Source organism: Micropterus dolomieu, linkage group LG18, assembly GCF_021292245.1.
Source record: "Micropterus dolomieu isolate WLL.071019.BEF.003 ecotype Adirondacks linkage group LG18, ASM2129224v1, whole genome shotgun sequence".
Classification (NCBI taxonomy): Eukaryota; Metazoa; Chordata; class Actinopteri; order Centrarchiformes; family Centrarchidae; genus Micropterus; species Micropterus dolomieu.
Window position 1 is genome coordinate 31,562,255 of NC_060167.1, and position 20,352 is coordinate 31,582,606.

General features: G+C 41.5%; 2 protein-coding genes across 4 annotated transcripts; one reads left to right on the top strand and one right to left on the bottom strand.

Annotated features, from left to right (window-relative positions):
• The first annotated feature begins 744 nt into the window (after positions 1-744).
• grm6b (glutamate receptor, metabotropic 6b) lies at positions 745-15,015 on the top strand. 2 transcript variants are annotated; one of them, XM_046028561.1, is made up of 11 exons: positions 745-799; positions 956-1,548; positions 5,245-5,461; positions 6,346-6,481; positions 6,812-6,966; positions 7,313-7,453; positions 7,554-7,754; positions 8,533-8,672; positions 9,669-10,292; positions 10,387-10,698; positions 13,325-15,015. In XM_046028561.1, exons 2-11 carry the CDS (start codon positions 1,012-1,014, stop codon positions 13,562-13,564), a joined length of 2,703 nt encoding a protein of 900 aa, XP_045884517.1. In that variant the 5' UTR covers positions 745-799; positions 956-1,011; the 3' UTR covers positions 13,565-15,015. The 2 variants fall into 2 exon arrangements, with proteins under 2 accessions (XP_045884517.1, XP_045884518.1); XM_046028562.1 differs by having other exon boundaries at positions 781-1,548.
• LOC123956401 (TRAF-interacting protein) lies at positions 8,880-20,331 on the bottom strand. Of its 2 annotated transcripts, XR_006821522.1 has the most exons (17): positions 20,115-20,331; positions 19,818-19,935; positions 19,663-19,720; positions 19,472-19,555; positions 19,289-19,328; positions 19,070-19,197; positions 18,860-18,954; positions 17,607-17,720; positions 17,384-17,471; positions 17,209-17,298; positions 17,034-17,122; positions 16,778-16,933; positions 16,540-16,585; positions 16,347-16,451; positions 16,197-16,247; positions 15,291-15,581; positions 8,880-8,890 (listed from the first exon to the last, which is right to left on the bottom strand). XR_006821522.1 is itself a non-coding variant. In XM_046028563.1 (16 exons), exons 2-16 carry the CDS (start codon positions 19,913-19,915, stop codon positions 15,474-15,476), a joined length of 1,350 nt encoding a protein of 449 aa, XP_045884519.1. In that variant the 5' UTR covers positions 19,916-19,935; positions 20,115-20,331; the 3' UTR covers positions 14,989-15,473. The 2 variants fall into 2 exon arrangements, 1 of the variants encoding a protein (XP_045884519.1); XM_046028563.1 differs by lacking the exon at positions 8,880-8,890 and having other exon boundaries at positions 14,989-15,581.
• Between the last annotated feature and the right edge of the window lie 21 nt (positions 20,332-20,352).

Genomic DNA, 20,352 nt, shown 5'->3' on the forward strand with positions numbered 1-20,352 from the left:
AGATGCCCCATGACAAATATTTTCTATTGTCCAAATTCTGCCTGGAAACATAAAATATACTTAATAATGTTATGGTTTCACAGTCTTTCAGCTCACTTGTTTGCTGTGAATTTAGTCAATGATCCTCATTCAGATAACATCTAACTGCCCCAACTTTTGGAGCATGAAATGCTGTGATGCTTCTATTGATGTTTTCTGTTTTGCAAAATTTATAGCGTTTTCCATCATCGGCTCTCAGCTCTCCGTGATAAAAGCTTCCAATCTTTGCTCTGTGTCATCCTGCATGCTGTCTAAAATCTTCTCCTCAGCTACAGCCTTTTATGATGTATACATATATATAGCTTTAGTCCTTTTGTATATTTTAACAAATGTGGATGTAATGCACCAAAACAGACTGCGGCGTTATTTAAAAATATTTGCCAAAAAATGTTTTTATTACATTTTTAAAGATCTTGTAGTGGACTTATACATACTTATATAGTGAATTTATACATTTTGTTGCCTGATACAGGTGCCATTATACCTCCTCCACAACACAGATCCATTGGCAGGTCTATAATTACAGTGTCATGTTGTGCATACAGACACACAAGATCCCAAGTCTCAATTTACAAGTTTACAAGGGAATGTGAATAAAATCATCAAAATGCATCTAGAATTTTACATTTTATGTTGTAATCATTTAAATTTTACAGTGACATAGCTTCACTGAAAAATCCAGAACATAAATTTGCTGCTATATGATGCGGTTCCACATTATAGGATAAATTACTGATTCATTCAGCTTTTAAACTAAAGGGTAAATTTAAGAGGAATATTGGAGACATAAAGATCCAAGTAGTTAAATGGCAGTTTTTCTTCTTTCCAAGAAGACTGAGACTATGGAAATTATACATACTGTAATTATGATGAGATGATAATCAGACCTTAAAGCCCCCTCTCTCACTGCCCTCAGGTGTCAAAGGTAGAGGGAGTGGCCTGCTGTTGTCAGTACCTCTGCTGGTCATCATCATGACATCAGAGGCTCGCTCATCCCATCAGCGCTGCTGGCTCGGTTCACCTTCCACATACCAATCATGGCTTCAGCTGATGTGGGTGCTGCTGGTGGGTGTCAGCCCGGGCTCGTGGGCCCAGGAGGGCACCCAACCCCAGTCCATCAAAATCGAGGGCGACATCACCTTGGGCGGGCTATTCCCCGTGCACTCGCGGGGACCCGCCGGGGTGCCCTGCGGGGAGGTCAAGAGAGAAAAGGGGATTCATAGATTGGAGGCAATGCTGTACGCCTTGGACCAGATCAACAGCGACCCGGACCTGCTGCCTAACATCACTCTGGGGGCCCGGATCCTGGACACCTGCTCCAGAGACACCTATGCCCTGGAGCAGTCGCTCACCTTTGTCCAGGCCCTCATCCAGAAGGACAACTCAGATGTGCGCTGCTCTAACGGAGAGCCTCCCATCATCCCCAAACCAGAAAGGGTGGTCGGGGTGATCGGGGCGTCTGGCAGCTCGGTGTCCATCATGGTGGCCAATGTGCTCAGACTGTTTTCGGTGAGGCTTCTTTCACTACCCCTCTTCACTGAAAGGTCAAACTATTTGGGACAGCTCCTCTTAGTAAGCTGATGAGGAGCATAAAAGTGAAAGCCAATGTCCCTTACTAATTTATCTTCACAAAGGAAGAAGTAGAGGCATATAAGTTAAAGCAGTGGTTCCCAACCTGGGGCTTTGGATTCAGTCGGCCCAAAGATAAATCTGAGGGGTCCCAAGATGGTTAAAGGGATGGGAAAAATTGAAAAACTTACACCAAATTATGTATTTTTGAAATGATCTTTTCTCATTTTTCGTCTTTTCTTTGAATGACTGGATATGTGGGGCGCCCTGGAGGTTGAGTGGTTAAGGCGTGTACCACATAACTGCAACATTACCAGTTCTATAAAGGCCAGGAACCAGGAATGTCATCACCTCCATCACCTCTCCCTGTGTTTCCTGTCTTTTATATATATATTCTGGATTCTTTCATTTCTTCTCACCTTAAAAATTATTCAAATTAAATAAGTCACTTGGTGTCAAGTAAGTCGCATTGCTTTATTTTAAGGGGTCACAAGCCAAAAAACGTTAGTCATTGACTAAAAGTCATTAAAACTAAGAGTCGGCTGAGACTGTGCCAAAAAGTGTGCAACTATCAGGAATACGTCCCTAATATTCTGCATGTTTAGTTTTGGACATCTTTTAATGATATCAGTGACCAGCTGTGCTCAAATAGACGGATTCCCTGTGTGTTTGTGTGCTTTGATGTAGACTGATGGCTCAAACTAACTGAATTTTTATCATATTTTTTACTGACCTTACTTGTTTGTGTTTGTACTGTTAAATTAGCTCACTGCTGAGCAAGTTCACATGTACAGGTGCACACCAAGTCCACTCTTAGATGATGAATGGGGCCATCATTCAATTTTCACTGTCATTATTGTCTTTATTCCGCAGCATGAACATGGTTAAGTTTAGCTGCAGTTCTGTTATGGATTTTACAAACCAAATTAACAGCACTCCTCTCATTTACATCATCTCATTGGACACAAGATGATAATACTGCAGGTATCACCTTATTACTGCTGCGTCGACACATATTCATCACATGTTTAACCTGATGTGATTTTGAAACAAGTCATCTGAAAAGATGAATAAACTGAATGAGTTTCTGTGTTGATGATAGGTACACGTCACAGGATTGTCAGTCCAATGTCATGGTTTGCCTCCGCTGGCTAATCCCTGTTTGTGTTCATTTTTTTAACAGACGACTGACCTTGATAATTGATTACAATGCATATAGCAGCGATGAGACATTGAATCTGTTTAAATCCCACATTATGCCATCGTCTGCTCGACTTACTGATATACAGTAGTCTGCCAGGAATATAGAAATGTCTAAAAATAAACTCTAGCCTGGGTCTAATTGGCCAAACAAGTTCTACATGGATCTGACATTTCTACTTACATGGGATGCTACTTTTTGCAGCATTCTTTATAGTGATGATGTTGAGGAGAGCCAAGGAAGGCCAGCTTGCATACAGGGCAGATGTTTACATTATAGATCCCGACCTCCACTAAGCCCCTCTCAGCAGCTCAGGACCCTGGGCTGAAAATAGAGCATCAGAGCAGTGGGATGACATTGGTTCTGGGATAACAGCAACTTGCAGCCTGGACAGTGTGGAGCAGATTTAGCTAAATGGTGTGTTTCCTCCTACTGTCCATATGTGCTACTCTCCAGACTGCGGATTCTTCTAAACTGATCACTATACATTGAACATCTGCTCTTAGCCCGAGCATCTACCGCAAACACTGTTATCATATTGGCTAGTTTTTGCATTAAGTGAAAACCGCAGGTGTAGGTCATTTTATACTCAGTAGTCTACCTTGCAATTTATGAGTATGTATCATATCAGTTCTATATTTTACTCAACAGTTCAACTTGTTAAATGACAGCATATGAGCCAACAGTAAGCTGAAATGTTTGTTTGATGAATCAATTCGCTGATAAGTAGATTATTAACCGGTTGTTATTTGAGCATTGTACATTAGAGGATTTGCTACTTTTATCAATATCTTATCCCAATATCAAAATCTTTGAGTTTTGCTCAGACAAAATGAGCAATTTGAAACATCAATTTGGTAACTGCAATCGACATTTTTGCTATTTTTTTATAGACTAAAAAAATTCCTCCAAAGAGAATCTATATATCAACATAATAAAACAATCATTAATTGTAGGCCTATTTATAATAATAAAATATATTTAATATCATCACTGTCCACAATCTTAATCAAAGCAAATGTAGACTGTGCAGTTAAAATCAATTTTCTCAAACCTCCATACCTCAGGGCTGTTGCAAAGTGATAATTAAAAAACAAAAACATTTAACCCATCTATTCAATCTCCCTGAACCCTTTAGAGCACATTTTATACTCTGAATGAAGATCTTTAATACATGCTCTGAATGTATCAAAATGTATAAAAATCCACGCTTGTCATAACATCTTGATCTTATACCTGACACACTTCTTTTTAGCATGTAATTGCTTCTTTAATTTAATCAGGCCATTAGATCAGGGGCTAAACCACAATCTAATTTCCTTGGTTTTGGATCCTGGAATATCTTGGCCAGTTATCATTTACTGATACCAAGTAGATTTCAGCAGTGCCGGGTTATACTTGTGTTACTGATATGGCTCATTGATTTTAGAAAGTGAATTGGTGCAGATGCTTCTATGGGATTAATTTGGAGAGGATTATATGTTGTCTTGTTCTTAACATATTTGTAGGCAAACAATTGAATCGCCTCGCTGACACTGACACAGACCCCTTGGGACACTGATGTCATATGTCACCTAATGGACTTTTTCTCTGGAGAATGTGGTGTGTAACATGGAGGCTGCCCGGTAAATTTGAGCTTGACGGGGCGAACACAGAGCAGCAAATTGAAGCTGCATGTGGCCATCAGAATTAAATATATTGTATGGCTTACAGCTGAGAAATGCTAGCCTTTTCCTAGTCTCTTGATCTCTGTCTCTCCCTCTGTGCTTAACATAATTTGACTAAAACCTCTATAATCCTTCCAGATAATCTGTGAAATGGTTCTCTCGCTCCTCTCTCCTTCTCCCTTCACTACCCCTTGTGTCTACCTTTCTTTCCTCATCCCCTCCAGAGGGCCCAACGTTAAGCCGTGCTGGGGGACTGGCATTAGCAGGGTCAGGGTCGAGACTGTCGACGTAAACTGTGTCATTAAAGAAGTAGCGCACTAGTAAATTAATCTTCTCATCCTTTTTTTTTTTCTTTTTTTCTCAAACAAATGCTTTTACAGCTGTGGTACCTACCATCTGTATTTCACTGTGATGTTGGCCATAGCCTCAGCACAGACCAGCTCTGGGCACATCTCACAGTAAAGTTGCCTCAGTTCGGAGAATTAATGAGAACACAGGCTGTTCAAGAGATGAACGCTTTCTATGATAGTCCAATTTTGGGGTTTTAATGCACTACCACTTGTCAGAACTAAAGTGGAAGGCCTCCATTTAGACCCTGTTAAGGTTTTGTCTGTGAGTAATTGGTGCATCATCCTCTGACATGGTTCACTGCCTCTTCTAGTCATTCTTTTAATCTTTGGTATCACATATTGGCCTAATAACAGAGTTGCTCATATTTCACACTTGACCCGACCCCTTCGTCACCACTGACCCATCCTTGTCTCTCAGATCCCCCAGATCAGCTATGCCTCCACTGCCCCGGAGCTGAGCGACAACAGCCGCTATGAGTTCTTCTCCCGTGTGGTGCCTCCTGACTCCTACCAGGCCCAGGCCATGGTGGACATAGTCAAAGCCATGGGCTGGAACTACGTCTCCACACTGGCCTCCGAGGGCAACTATGGAGAGAGCGGCGTTGACGCCTTCCTCCAGATATCCAGAGAAGCAGGTTATCTGGCTGTGTGAATGTGAATTCACTGCTGTGACAATCAGGGATTACTTATTTATCAAGCCGTGTTGTTCTCACTCATTAAAAGACTAAAATAGGAAACATAAATCCTTTAATACACAAGAACTAAGAGGGCAAACAGAAGTCACTTTTTAATATGGGTTTAAAAGCTTAAATGATGTTACTAGGGTACAGATCTTATATCATCAAAAAGCATACACATGCTATAATCAATAATTGACAATGTTAGACAGTTCACTGCAGTACCAACATGTTGTTTTAAGCCAAGCTACCGGCACGGTTAGTCCACCACTTTGGTCCAGAATGAAATATCTCAGCAAACAACTGGATCATACTTTATTTTACCTGGTTCAGAGAATCATTTAGTCATTTAGCAATTTTCCCTAGTTTCAATACTGACTTAGGTCTAATGCTCTACATCGAGACACTTACAAGACTGAGAGTCTACAGCCATGTTAGCAGCTCTGTGAGGCTGTACTCGTGCACAGCGGTGCTTTGACTTAAATGTCGGCAGGCTAACATGCTCACATTTACAGAGTTTAGCATGTTAGCATGCTAACATTAGGCCGATCAGAAAGTTATTAGTTCTGAAGGTGTCATAAACCAAAGTATTGAAAAAATTGAAATTTCTTACCTCATGGTGGTGCTGGGTGAAAATTCAGAGGATCACCATTCATGCTGAAGGGGATGAATATGAATACCTAATTGTATGTATCACTATTTTGCTTTATCATATTTTTTGTAATCTATAACATGCTTTTTAAGGTTTCAGTTATAATATACAAAATTATTTTAATGGTCAGTTAGGGGAGAAAACAGGGGGGTACAGCAGTGCCAACATGTTTTCAATGTCTCTGGCACAGGGGGGCTGTGTATTGCACAGTCCATAAAGATTCCCAGAGAGCCCAGACCAGGGGAGTTTGAGAAGATTATCAAGAGACTGATGGAGACCTCTAATGCTCGTGGGGTCATCATTTTTGCCAATGAGGACGACATCAAGTGAGTCAAGCTCTGCTGCACGTCATATTAGAGAAAGGAAATCAGCCAGATGCTAACATGTGCACTAGAATACTGTATATATTTGAGGCTGGGGTAGGCTTTTCTGTAGCATTTTTGGTTGTATTTGTTGAAATTCTCTTTACATCCCGACAACAATCAACAACAATGGGATTTTTTCAGCTGGATTCTTTCAATATCTTGGTAGTTCTCCAGTGTTGCCTACTCTAGCTTTAACTGCCAGGTCTCATGCTTGATTATCACACTTGTCCACTAGCAGAGATTAAAGTAAATTAGAAAGTGTGTGATGAAGTATAATTTGACTTCTTTCAGACGGGTGTTGCAGGCTGCCAAAAAGGCCAACCTGACAGGCCACTTCCTGTTTGTTGGCTCAGACAGTTGGGGAGCGAAAAGCTCTCCAATTGAAGACCAGGAGGATGTGGCTGAGGGCGCTGTCACCATCCTGCCCAAAAGAGCCTCTATTGATGGTAGGGCAAATGTATTAAATCAAACTAACACAATATAATTGGATGCAATAGGAATCTCTACAATATCCTGTGACATGTGCCATTGATACACGAGTGTAATTACCAATGTCACAAATAAAAGAAATTAATGTTTGATAAGTCCGCTAGCCATATTTCCTTCTGTCACAAAAATTGGCTAAATTGATTCATAGCCATATTTCATGTAGCATTCATTCAATGGCGATCGGCTGATGTTAGCACAATATGATTATTGATATACTGATATTAGTCTGAGGGCTGTGGTTTCAAAGCATGCATGGCATTTTCATCAATCATGAAATTAAGTCTGGTTTGTGAAATGATTCAGGGTTCGACCAGTACTTCACTTCAAGATCTCTAGAAAACAATAGAAGAAACATCTGGTTTGCAGAATTCTGGGAGGATGACTTTAAGTGCAAACTAACCCGCCCTGGAATAAAGTATGAACTTGGTAGAAGGAAATGTACAGGTAAGCAGGCTACAGTTCAACAGTTTAAGTCAATGTATCATAGTTCAGTGTTTGTGGGCAGTTTTGTCTTTTCATCATTGCCACTTTTGCCGTCTGTCAGGTGAGGAAAGAATCAGCCGAGACTCTCAGTACGAACAGGAGGGCAAGGTGCAGTTTGTGATTGATGCTGTGTACGCCATGGCCCATGCCTTACACAGCATGCACATAGACCTGTGTCCTGGCTCCATGGGTGTCTGCGATAAGATGGACCCTGTGGAAGGACGGATGCTCCTCCAATACATTCGCTCTGTCAACTTCAATGGTGAGCTTTTGAATTTCAATCAGTTTTTTCTTTCTTTCTCTTTTCTCATGCTGTGTGTGATGATTTAGATTTCAAAAAGTTTAATTTCCATCTTCAAACTGGACGAGAAACCCTAATAGGACATTAATGATGGCAAAACTGTTTCTTTTGATGCGCTCTATCACTGCAAGTTTGAAAAGGAGCAGATTGGAAAAAGAAAACGGTAGAAGAGAGGTCAGCTTGAAGACGGAAGCCTAGAGATGTTTCTGCTAATGTACCTAGCTACAGAATACGGCACATTTCTTCAAAGCACGTCCCCTCCCTAGGGCTGCCTCCTTAGTCTTCCCTATAGACAACACTCCCGCTTTTCATGCTCGTCTTTCATAAAAAAGTCACAGTTTGGAAAAAGGAGAGAAGAAAGTGTTCTATGAAAGCATCCTATTTACTGCTCTCTCCTTGCTGGATGACCTTGGCTTGTATGGAAGATTTTCTGATTGAGCGCCTGCAGGGACCTGAGAGGAACATTCAATCACGTTAGGGCAACAGAGCAGAGTGCACTGAAAGACTGTACGCGAGGAGGAGAGCCTTCACTAAAGAGCATCCTGCACTCAGCTTTCACATGATTGCACAAGACTATAGACAGCAAACACAAACTGTATTCAACAGCGTGGGGGTGTTTTCCCCGCCATGCGAGTGCATGTCTCCAGCTTAGAGAGCTTGAATTCCTCATCTCTAGTGACTCACTACTTTGCTTTGTTGATAGTGCGTAGGCCATTAAAACTCTGTCTCTGTCAAACAGGCAGCGCAGGAACTGGAGTGATGTTCAATGAGAATGGAGACGCTCCTGGACGTTACGACATCTTCCAGTACCAACTGTCGAATGTCAGCAACCCTGGCTACAAGGTTATTGGCCAGTGGACAAATCACCTCCGACTCAATGTAAATATTTGTTTTTGGTCCATTTGAGGTACTTCTGCTATAATAGTTAGACATTTTGAGAAGATTGATACCAGTCTCATACATGTAGGATAACTATGTAGCTAGAGCCAGCAGCCAGTTAGCTTAGCTTAGCATAAAGACTGGACACAGGGGGGAAAAGCTAGCATGGCTCTGTCCAAAGGTAACAAAATCCTGCCTACCTGAAGCCCTAAAGCTCACTAATTAAGATGTTGTATCCTTTTTGTTTAATCCTTAGAAATAAAGTGTTAAAGAGGTGGTATTATGCTTTTTGGCCTTTTCCCTCTCCTTTATTGAGTAATATACCTTTTTTGTGCATGAAATAGGTTTGCAAAGTGAAAAAGCCCAAAGTCCACCCCAAAGGGAGTTCCCATCTCCCACAGAAAACTCTACTCTGAACAGCTTGTTTGTAATCCAGCCGTTTCCCTTTGATCCGTGTGACGACACAGGGATAAAAGCTAAATGCGCCTCATATAACGCCCGCCAAGCGGCTGGACTGACATGCCCTCAAAAACCCCAGTGGAAAAAGGTGCAAAAACCTCCTGGAATTAGCAAGCAGCTGCTGACTCTAGCTACATAGTTAGCATACAGACATTGGTATTAATCTTCTAAGCTATCCCTCTGCAAGAAAGCAAATGAGCGATAATGATTTCATCAATGTGTCATGCTATTTCTCTTAGATTGGTACTGTTTATTGGTCTTGCACTTGTTTTAAAGGGCAATTTTGGTCATTTTAAACCTGGGCCCTACCTTTTACATATTTTGTGGTCGAAATCACTAGTACGTACAAGAAATGCCCGTGAAATGACAACTGAGTTGGCAGAAATTTGGCTTGATTGTAAAATAAGTCGGGGGGGCGATCAATTCCAAAATTTGGCTCAATCTGAACAGTGTCAGCCCAGCTTAATGACAACAGTTTTTAGCCTTTACAGTCATAGCCAGTGCTTAAGAAACTGTTTATGTGTACATCCACCCCAGCCGGAGGAGATGCAGTGGTCAGGTGGTGAACGCAAGATCCCTGAGTCGGTGTGCAGTTTCCCCTGCGAGTCCGGAGAGAGGAAAAAGATGGTGAAAGGCGTTCCCTGCTGCTGGCACTGTGAGCTCTGTGATGGCTACCAGTACCTGCTGGATGAGTTCTCCTGCGACATGTGCCCCTTCGACATGAGGCCCTTAAAGAACCGCACAGGCTGCCGGCCCACGCCCATCATCAAGCTGGAGTGGAGCTCTCCCTGGGCCATCATCCCAGTCTTCCTGGCCATCCTGGGCATCCTGGCCACCACAGGAGTCATCGCCACCTTCATCCGCTTCAACGACACACCCATAGTTCGGGCCTCTGGCAGAGAGCTCAGCTACGTGTTGCTGACGGGCATCTTCCTCATCTACCTCATCACCTTCCTCATGATAGCTGAGCCCAGCGTGGCCGTGTGTGCCTTCCGCAGGCTGCTGCTGGGGCTAGGCATGTGCATCAGCTACTCTGCCATGCTCACCAAGACCAACCGGATCTACCGCATCTTCGAACAGGGCAAGAAGTCGGTCACGCCCCCAAAATTTATCAGCCCCACCTCTCAGCTGATTATCACCTTTATACTCATCTCAGTGCAGGTATGCGTGTGGATGCTTCTTTCACACACACACACACACACACACACCACCTAGATTCTTTGTAGCACTCTGACTAATGCTCCTTTCTCTGCAGTTACTCGGGGTGTTCATCTGGTTTGGTGTGATGCCCCCCCATACCATCATCGATTATGAGGAGCAGAAACCCCCAAACCCAGAGTTCGCACGTGGGGTCTTGAAGTGCGACATGTCCGACCTGTCCCTCATCTTGTGTTTGAGCTACAGTATCGTACTGATGATCACCTGCACTGTATACGCCATCAAGAGCAGAGGTGTTCCTGAGACCTTCAACGAGGCCAAACCCATCGGCTTCACCATGTACACGACCTGCATCATCTGGCTGGCCTTTGTACCCATCTTCTTTGGCACAGCACAGTCTACCGAGAAGGTGGGGAATGTAACATTTATGTTGGCATTACTGGTCACTTTTCCTGGGATTGGAGATACTTGTACATTTTACATTACATTTATATTCACTCATTTGGCAGACGCTTTTATCCAAAGTGACTTACATTTGAGGCACAACACACAAGCATCAGTGAAGTGAAAGTAAAGTGATACGAGCAACATTAGATACTAGTAAGAGCTATTAACGCATATGGCATCAATGGGATAAATAACTAGGGGAAGCAATAAAAGTTAACCAATAGTGCAATCGAGACAAGCAAATTGTAAGGAGCACAGGAAGTGCATTTTAGAAGTTACGGGTTAAGAGATGTTTTAAGAGTAAGTGTTCTTGGAAGAGATGTGTTTTCCAGAGCTTCTTGAAGTTAGAGTGGGACGCCCCTGCTCTGATGGCATGTAGTAGCTTATTCCACCATCTTGCTGTCACAGATGAGATGAAACAGCCAGGACTGAGAATACCTTGAGTGAAGGGATGGCAGAGCCAGACGGCGTTCGTGTTACACTGCTTGAGTACTTTAGATTTATGCTGCTTTATACTCCACTATATTTCAGAGGGAAATTACTAGAAAATTTGAAGATCACGTTTTTGCGTACAAAACCTGATCTTCTAAAATATGATTTATTGACTGACCACATATAAAGTAGTTAAAATTAGCTTCACCTCTCCCAGCTAAACCATTAAAATGCTGCTTACACGGGCGGTGCAGCTCAGTTGGTAGAGCATGTGCCCCATGAACAAGGTCCTTACTGCAGCTGCCCGGGTTCTAATCCAGCCTACGGCCCATTGCTGCATGTTGCCTCTTTCCTCTTGCTATTCCCTGTCCTATCAAATAAAGGCAAAATAAAAGGCCCCAAAATATCATAAAAAAAGCTGTTTGCACATTAATGCATGGGTATCATTGTCGAAACTTTAAGTAGTCTATCTCTTGCCGTTAACATTTTTGTCTTTTTATAATGTGATATTGCTTAATAGACGGCAGAAATTAATTCTGATTGATGGTTCTTTTTCACTCTGCCTCTATTCATTTAAAAAAAAATAAAGACTATGTTTTAGACAGAGACAGATGAAGAAAGACAGGAAAGCAGGAAGCAAAAGAGAGGGGACGACATGTAACATAGGGCACGGGCCAGAATCGAACCTGAGCCACTGACTTAGCCTTAGTACATGGTGCGCGCTGTTCCAGGTACCAAGTCTTATGTTAATCCCTACATTTATTGTGCATTTACTAATTAAACAATAATAATGTGCTTTCTATTAATTGATAGCTTAATATAATCTTTTGTAAAGCTTAGTCAAATTAAGTATGTTAATTAAGTATGTTAATTTCAGTAATTTGCTAGGCTCTTTACTGTAGATTCTATACATTAATGGGAGTATTTCAAATAACCAGGTGAATCCAAATGCTGCAATACACAGTAATTCATTAATAGTAAGAAAGTAAATTAATCCTTCAGATGTTCAAAAGAGAAATCTGAATTTGTTGCCTGTCATATCATATTTGCTTCCTGCGGTACTAACAGGACATCCTGCCTCCACTGTACTGTGAGTATAATTTAGCTTGTGGGCTATTTCTGCTGTCACAAAGTACGAGACTGTTGGAAAAACAGAGATACGCTTTGACTAATAGAACGCCGTATTATGAATCAGTCAGGCTGAAACAATTAAAGCCCGAGGTGCTTTCAAAGTCTTTTCACCTCCTCCAAATGGAAATGAAGTGAATTAAGAAAAGGGAGAGAGGGACAGAAAGGAGGTCAGATGAGCTGAGGGACGGTAGGGACCCCTCGTAGACCAATTCAGCCATCCCATTCAATTAATCATCACTTAGAAAAAGAGCTAAACATAGACACTAACTTTTGTCTGGCTCATGGAAATGGTGACCGTTATCCATCCCATGAATGACCACGTGTAGGAGGAGGTGATTTACCTGCGCGATGTCTGTATTTACATATGGCAGAGCCATTCACTCATCCTGAGTCAGATTCTCTGCTTGCCTCAGGCCAAGCACATGAATACAATCCACTTTATGCTCATAAATCTCCTTTTAGAAATGGAGAGGTCACTGAGAGGAACCGATAAAAAGCACTACTCTGCATGGACATCAGCCTGTGAGATACCGGGATGTGCTGCTGCTGAGGACAGTGTCATATGACTTATGTATGGCACAAATATCTTATTTATGGCACATATGGCCTGATTTATTTATGACCTGTACAGTTTGCTGGAATAATGAGTTCATAATTTATTGGCGGTAGATCTTAGGAGAAGTCACTTCTCATTATTATATGTTAGATTTGCAATAAGAGGAAGAACAGGGAGGGAGTAGATGTGGTCAAAGGCCATAAATAGAGCCTACTTTCCTGACTACATATATCAGGTCATAAATCATTAATCAGGGGGAAAACACAGCTTCCTTTGCTTTGAGATGAAAACTGACTACATTGTGACAACCTATGAGATGCCATACAGTATATTCTTGAACCTGTTCAAGGTGATACAATCTATTATTAACTGCACACTGATGGATAACTCAAATAATTCTGAGAAATGAACAGAAATGAATCAATACTTATTTCAGGGATCTTATTGAGCTGCCGTGTATTTGTTGCAGATGTTCATCCAGACCACCACCCTGACAGTGTCCATGAGCCTGAGCGCCACCGTGTCCCTGGGCATGCTCTACATCCCCAAGGTCTACGTCATTATCTTCCACCCAGAGCAGAATGTCCAGAAGAGGAAGCGCAGCTTCAAAACCGTGGTGCAGGCAGCAACCGTGTCCACGCACCTGTCCCAGAAGTCCACCGACAAACAGAACGGAGAGTCCAAGATCGAGCCGGACAGATCACAGTGAAACAAATGAAACTGGGTCCATGTATTCATCACATTACGTCACAAGCCGACACTGATGGAAAAATAAGCATGTACGTTAGTTTCGGCTGGACCTTTTTTGCCCTCTCCTTTTACTATGGATTGAAACACCAGCAAAGATGTTTCTTTTCACACTTATTTAGATAACTCTGTACTACTAAACCTGGAATGAAACACAAAAGGAAACACTCACCCTTAAAATGAACAACTTTTTAGTACACTTAACAAGCACTGGAAGGATGTTGAACCATCCTGAATGGACTGCGACATGGAAGATTTCTTTTTTGTAACATCATCCACGTATACACACCTCAACTTGACATGGAGGTATTGTTAGTTTTAATTTTCCTTGGGAAATACCCGTTTAGGAAAAAAAAAGGCAACCTTTGACCTACAGGAAAATGTAGAAGTGTGTGGAATCCTGTGGGGTCAATGAGGTGCAGTTTACTGGCTCCAAAAGCACTGCATGGATTGTGTTTTATGTGTATATGGATGTTTTGAAATATTGTTTGTATGGGGCATCGTGACTTTTTCTTCCAATTGCTCTGGAAGGAACTAGATTTTAAAATGCACCCCCATGTCCTATTTCTGATGCAGTTCCCTGGGAAGGTATAATTAATCACTTTACTATAATCACAGCAGAATCATGCAACATCCAATCACTACAACAAAGCATTTTATTTACATTAGTGTTATGTACGCAGTTATCATGATGCAGGCTGGTTTTCATTGTGGAAACCTGTAAATTCACGGGTGCAAACAGGATACAAGTAATTGTGAACAGGATACTTATGTTCTACCTGCCACTTCTACGTCTCCACAGTGGAAAACAATGTTTGGCATTTCCCCATATTGTTTGCCAATATATCAAGCAATCTCTTCAAAGGACAGCCTGTAAAACAACATGCCAAAATCATAGACAAGTTACTGATACGTTTACGCATGGGAACCTCGTCAGGACGTTTACGTCAGCAGTAGTATTTGATTGTGTGTGCGACGATAAAAGGTCCTATATTAGTGCAAGTTCTCATATCTGCAAACATTATAAGGCATTAAACATGAGGTAACTCCTAAAATTAATAATCCTTTATTTGGCAGTATATGATTTGCAGGGTTCTTTTTGTTACTTGATCACAATGTACAACTCAGGTTTTACTGAAGGTGTTTTAAACAACATTGTTCTTGAGGATTTCCTTCTGTACTGGTACAGCCTTTTCAATACAAATTGATTCAGCAGTCACCACGAGCAGTGCATTTTTCTTCACAGGTCAGGAGGGCTGTGAGATTCATGTCCTTGTGTGAGAAAACACTGTTTGCACTGCCCTCTGCAGGAGAGCACACCTCAGTGAAATGTTTGTGAAAAAAAAGTCAAGAGGGAATTGCTTGTAGACCCCACAGAAACATTAATAAAAAAAATTCTTGTTTATTATTTGAGTTGGTTTACATTTGGCAGGTCCATTAAAACTAAAAAAATTCCTACGGCATAGCCTCATGTCTGCGTTTAAGGAGGATTTTAAATAAGCACGAAACAAATGATTTTTCAGAGTACAGGGAATGATGCAGCAGTGATTATGAATGACATAATACAGAGCACTGACATTCGAATGGCCCGCAAATAAGTTGGTTTGTCTCTGACATACAGACATCCACATAACAAGAGAAGACTGAAGCAAAGGCTCAAGAGTCTCTACATACAGGTTTAAGTCAACACATCTGTCATTAAGACGGATGTCAGTTACTGTTTTTAAATAAAGTTAAATTCATATTAAAGTCCTGTTTGTTGCCGAGTGGCAGAACTGCAGCCAGGCTGGTTTCTCTGTGCCAGAGCAGCCAAAACATGCTACAGCATCCTGACATTTAACTCCATATCCGGGGGAAGGAGAGGTCAACATTTACTCGAGGAAGCTGTCCAGAGTCAGGCAAGTTGCAATCTTGGGTGGAGGCCTGGTTACCTTTTTCCTTTTAGCTTTCATCAGGGGGCGAATCTCTGATAAAGGAGACTGGAGTGGTTAAGGAATGATTACATTGATGTTCTCTGATACGAATATTTGCTGATGAATTTTCACTATGAAGTAAGACTAGTCTCCGACACTTTGAAATATCCAAAACTAAATATTTTCCAAATGCTTTTTTATTTAAAGCCGCATTCATTTTTTGCCAATTGGGACTAGTACAACATGTTTACAACACAATACTGAGATATTATCACTTTATAAAACTGTTATAGCAAACGTATTAGCAAATACTTGCACATCCAGCAGACTGAGCAACATTAGCATTAGTCATATTTCTGGGTACCTGATGAATGTACTTAAAGTCCAACATTTAAATTCTGGTTTCATCTCTACAAACTCAAATATAATAATATATAACTAGTTGCTAACTGTCAACTTGTTTATCAAAGCCAATTGTAAAAGGGCGTGTATAAAAATAGAAATTAGTGAAGCTTTTCATTTGGTTTTCACTGCTAATATTCCATTAAAAGTAAGTCAAGAGACAGCCTAGATGAACAGTCAACACCAAGCTCTACCATCAAAGATAAAATGAATGATTGAGTGATTAAAATCAAGAAACCCATTTGACACACACATTCCACATGACAGAAAAAAGGATACAGGTTGGATGAATTTAGTACGTCCTCCTAAACCATCATAACCAGTTCTCAACTGAAACAAGAAACATTTTTTCATCAAACCGCTAAAAAGGACAAATGAAACATTAAAACATTAGACCTGAAGTGCAGGAGATGGTTGTGTTGTACATACAACGCCGGGCTTCCGCTGAGGATCCAACATGCTACCGAAAGTCTTCTTTCTGAAGAGTAGGGAGTTCCTCAAAAAAGGATCCATGGATCCCTCCTCATCTCGAGCCTGAAGTAGGAAAAAAAGATTGAGGGAGATGTATAGCTAAGTTGAAAATAGGCCTAAATGTGCAACAGCATGACATTTACAAACCTACCTTGCTTTGAGATAAACTTCTCTCGTTGTGTTTGGACACCGACGACCTGAAAAATAAAGCATCTGACAGAATGTTGACAGGCATTTCTACCCACTAACACAATTTAAAGAGAACATTTTGACAAAGTTAACCATATTTCAAAACACTATGTTATGAACACATGGCGCACACAGCAGCAGCTTCTGCAACCACCTTAGAGCAGATAAACACACATTCCATAATTCCACATTAAACTTACGCTGGAGGGTCAAGTCGCATCTTCTTGGATGGGACCTGTTTTGGCCTCTTGGCCACGTCGTCCGGAGTAGTGATGTCATAAGTCATGTTGAGGTCAATGTCCTCGCTATCTGTCGGATGATGAAGGCGAGGCTGCTTCAAGTCCACTGGGGCTGGGCTGACCGATGGAGGAGAAACCTCATCAGTAAATCACATTCTTTTCATGAAAGTCATGTCAAATCGTGTGGAGATTTCAGTCCAGTGGCTGGATGACACACCTTTCAAAGATGAGCCGACTGAGAGCTTCATTTGTCCGTGTCGGGGTGCTCAGGGTTCGCTGAAGAAACTCCACTTTCTTCTTCAGACTCTGTGGAAAGACAGACATGCAGGAATCCCAACCACAAATTTCCCTGATATTGAAAGTAAAAGCAGTAATTGGTGGATTTGCCTTACAGAGATCTCTTTGTCAGCATTGGCCAGATCGTTCAGCAGAGACTTCATGTCCTCTTTAGTCTGATTCGCCTCCATTGAGGCTTTTTGAAACTGAAATGACACACACAAAAACTCTAAGAGATTCCACATTCAAGACTTGATTCCTCTGGGTGTGATTACTTACTAACAAAGTTACCTTGTTGTTTGAGGCGAGCACTTCTCTCTTCAGCTTCTCACACATGTCATTTGAAGACTTCAGGCCTCCTTTTAGATTATCATACTCTCTGAAAAAGGTAGGGAGGAGATAAATGCATAGTGAATGCCGACAGGGAAGTTGCATTCACTTGGGCTGAAGCTCTTAACGATGTATTAACAAAATGACCCGTCACTCAGTGACCAACAGCTCTCATGCGCCTTACTTTTTGAGCGAAATACAGTAGATGGAGAGCTGCTCCACTGCCGCCTGGCTGACACCCATGTCTGTGATCATGGACTCCACCTCTGCTCTCTGGCCCTGCAACAACATGTCCAGGCTGGGGCCAAACCAGCAGTATTAGTGCACTGAATGAATATGACTTTCTTTTACAATGAAAGAAGACACAGGACTATGCAGAGCAGACATTTTGATAAATCATCAATATTTTAACACTAACAGCAGACTAAATATTAAGAATTCAGATTGTCATATTATTGCTGTTATGTAACCTTAAATTGTCTCTTTACTCAACTCATGACTGTTCTAGCTGAGGCAAATGACCAATGTCTTTCCTTACTTATATATCCAAAATACTAGTAGAGACTTTTTCCAGCCCCCATATCACCCTCTCCAAATTAAATTTATACTGAACAAAATTATAATCATCAGCATCTTGATATGCCACACCTGTGAGGTGGATGGATTATCTCGGCAAAGCAGAAGTTCTCATGATGTGTTCCATTTGACATGGGAAGTCGGAATTTCCGAGTTCAAAGGTCAAAATTTCAAAGGGAACGCCCCTTTAAGTCAGAATCCCGACTTCCAACTTTGTGATCCAAGATGGCTGTCGGGGTATCAACAGTTAGTGAAAGCTCAAGTTTATACTGTTTATTAGCACTTCTGTGTACTTGTGTCTCATAGAAATTTTTGTACACAAAGTGCTGTCCAACCGCTGTATGTGGTCGTGTTGCTACAGTGTTTAGTGTGAGTAAATACCGCACAATGCGTTTTTTTTATTATCAACCGGCGTATCAATAGCAAACGTGGCTAGTTGTAAACAACGGCTGGCTGAGCGAGGTTTTCCGACTTGTAACTGGAACGCCGTCAACTCGGGTGTGATGTCATTCCCAGCTCCGAGGTAAATGGAACGCACCATCACTAACACAGATTTTGAAAGATTTGTGAACAATATTTGAGAGAAATAGGCCTTTTGTGTACATGGAGAAAGTCTTAGGTCTTTGAGTTCAGCTCATGATGAATGGGGGCAAAAACAAAAGTGTTGCGTTTATAGTCTTGTTCAGTGTATGAATTGTATGCTCATAGACATACACAAAACACCATCACCCTGTCAGTATTGAGGTATTCAAGGCCATGTAAAACATTTTTCACACTCGCAGAAGAGTCAACATTTTCAATAATAAAGTGCGGCCTTACTTAGAAACCTAAATATGACAGCACTTATATGACTGCAGACACCTTTCAAAGGTTTTCATTTTGGTCCTGAGTCTCCGGGCCTCCTCCTTGGCAGCCTGAGCTTCATTGTGTTGCATCTCCAGGTATGTCATCTGTTGCTGTGAAAAATTTACTAAAAATTAAAGCGCTAATATATAAAAAGGCATTACAGAGCCAATATAAAACATGAGGCAGTAAAGAATGGGTTTAAACAATAGAGAACAGAAAACTTACTCTGAGGGCAGAACAGAGCATCTCCTTTTCCTTAATCTCTTTCCGTGCACTGTCCAGGTCTCTCCTCTGCTTGTCTACAGTGTCCTTCAAACTGTCCGCCACCTTCTGTTTCTCTCGCCAGTCTTGCTCTGCAAATTGATCAGACATACATATAAACTAGTGCGGCCTACTTTTAACAGAGAGGTCATTACCAGATCACAACTTAGTTAGGTCTCTTACCTTTAGAGTTTAAAAGTGCCTTCATCCTATCAAGCTCATTCTAAGGAGGGAAGCAGACGCACAACGAGAAGAAACAATACGACAAATCAAATCCAGGTGAGTGTAATGACAACAAGGACTATCTGTCTGAGTGTAACAGTTGGCCAACACTGATATATTGTTTAGACACTCCAAGTTTGGTACCTGCAAGCTTTCAGGGTCTGCTGAGGCCTCCTCCTCTCCACCAATATCAAAGAACAGCTTGCTGATAATGTGTCTGGTGCTGACCTACACAAAAAAGCACACCATTATCTAAGTTGACTTTTACCTTCTGTTTGGCAAGTTGGTACAGTTTGGGCTAGCACGAGTTTGGTGGTGTTTGAAAGTGGAGGTACCTGTTTTCTACATTGTGGACAGGTTTTTGTCGGGGCTGTCTGAAACCACTGGAGAAGACTGAGAAGGGTAAAGGAAACACTTATTAGCCATGTGTAACATGACAGAAATGCTATATAAGAATTGACTTTCTATACCATGCTAGTGTTAACGTTACCATTCATAGTGGAAAGTATGTCCGCAGTGGATGGCAGCAACATCTCTGGAGTGATCGAAAAAATCGGAGCAAATCGTGCAATATGCTCGGATAGGCATCTTACTGTCACAACAATCCCCTGTTTATGGATAGTATAAAAACCGTATTAAATACTATAGCTTAGCTAAAGCTGTAACATTAATTTTAGCAAACACGTTACTTCTCTGCACTCATAATGCTAACATACAGCTACGCTAAGGCTAGTTAGCTTTGGTAAACGTTAGCTGTCTTGTCAACTGTCGCCACAACGTTACTTACAAAGCGAAGACGTTACGTTACTGCGCAGTGCTTCGTAATGAGATCAAACATCCGTAACCTTGTGTAGAATACGACATTTTAACCGAGTTAAACTGTCTCTACACGAGTTAATCTCATTCTATCTGACAGAAACGTCATTAGCTAACACAAACACAATGGTTGCTCCATTACTGCGCTGCTTCCCCGCTGTACGTTCAAACGTAAGTCCAGCCCATTACGCTGCATTCAGGCACACCTC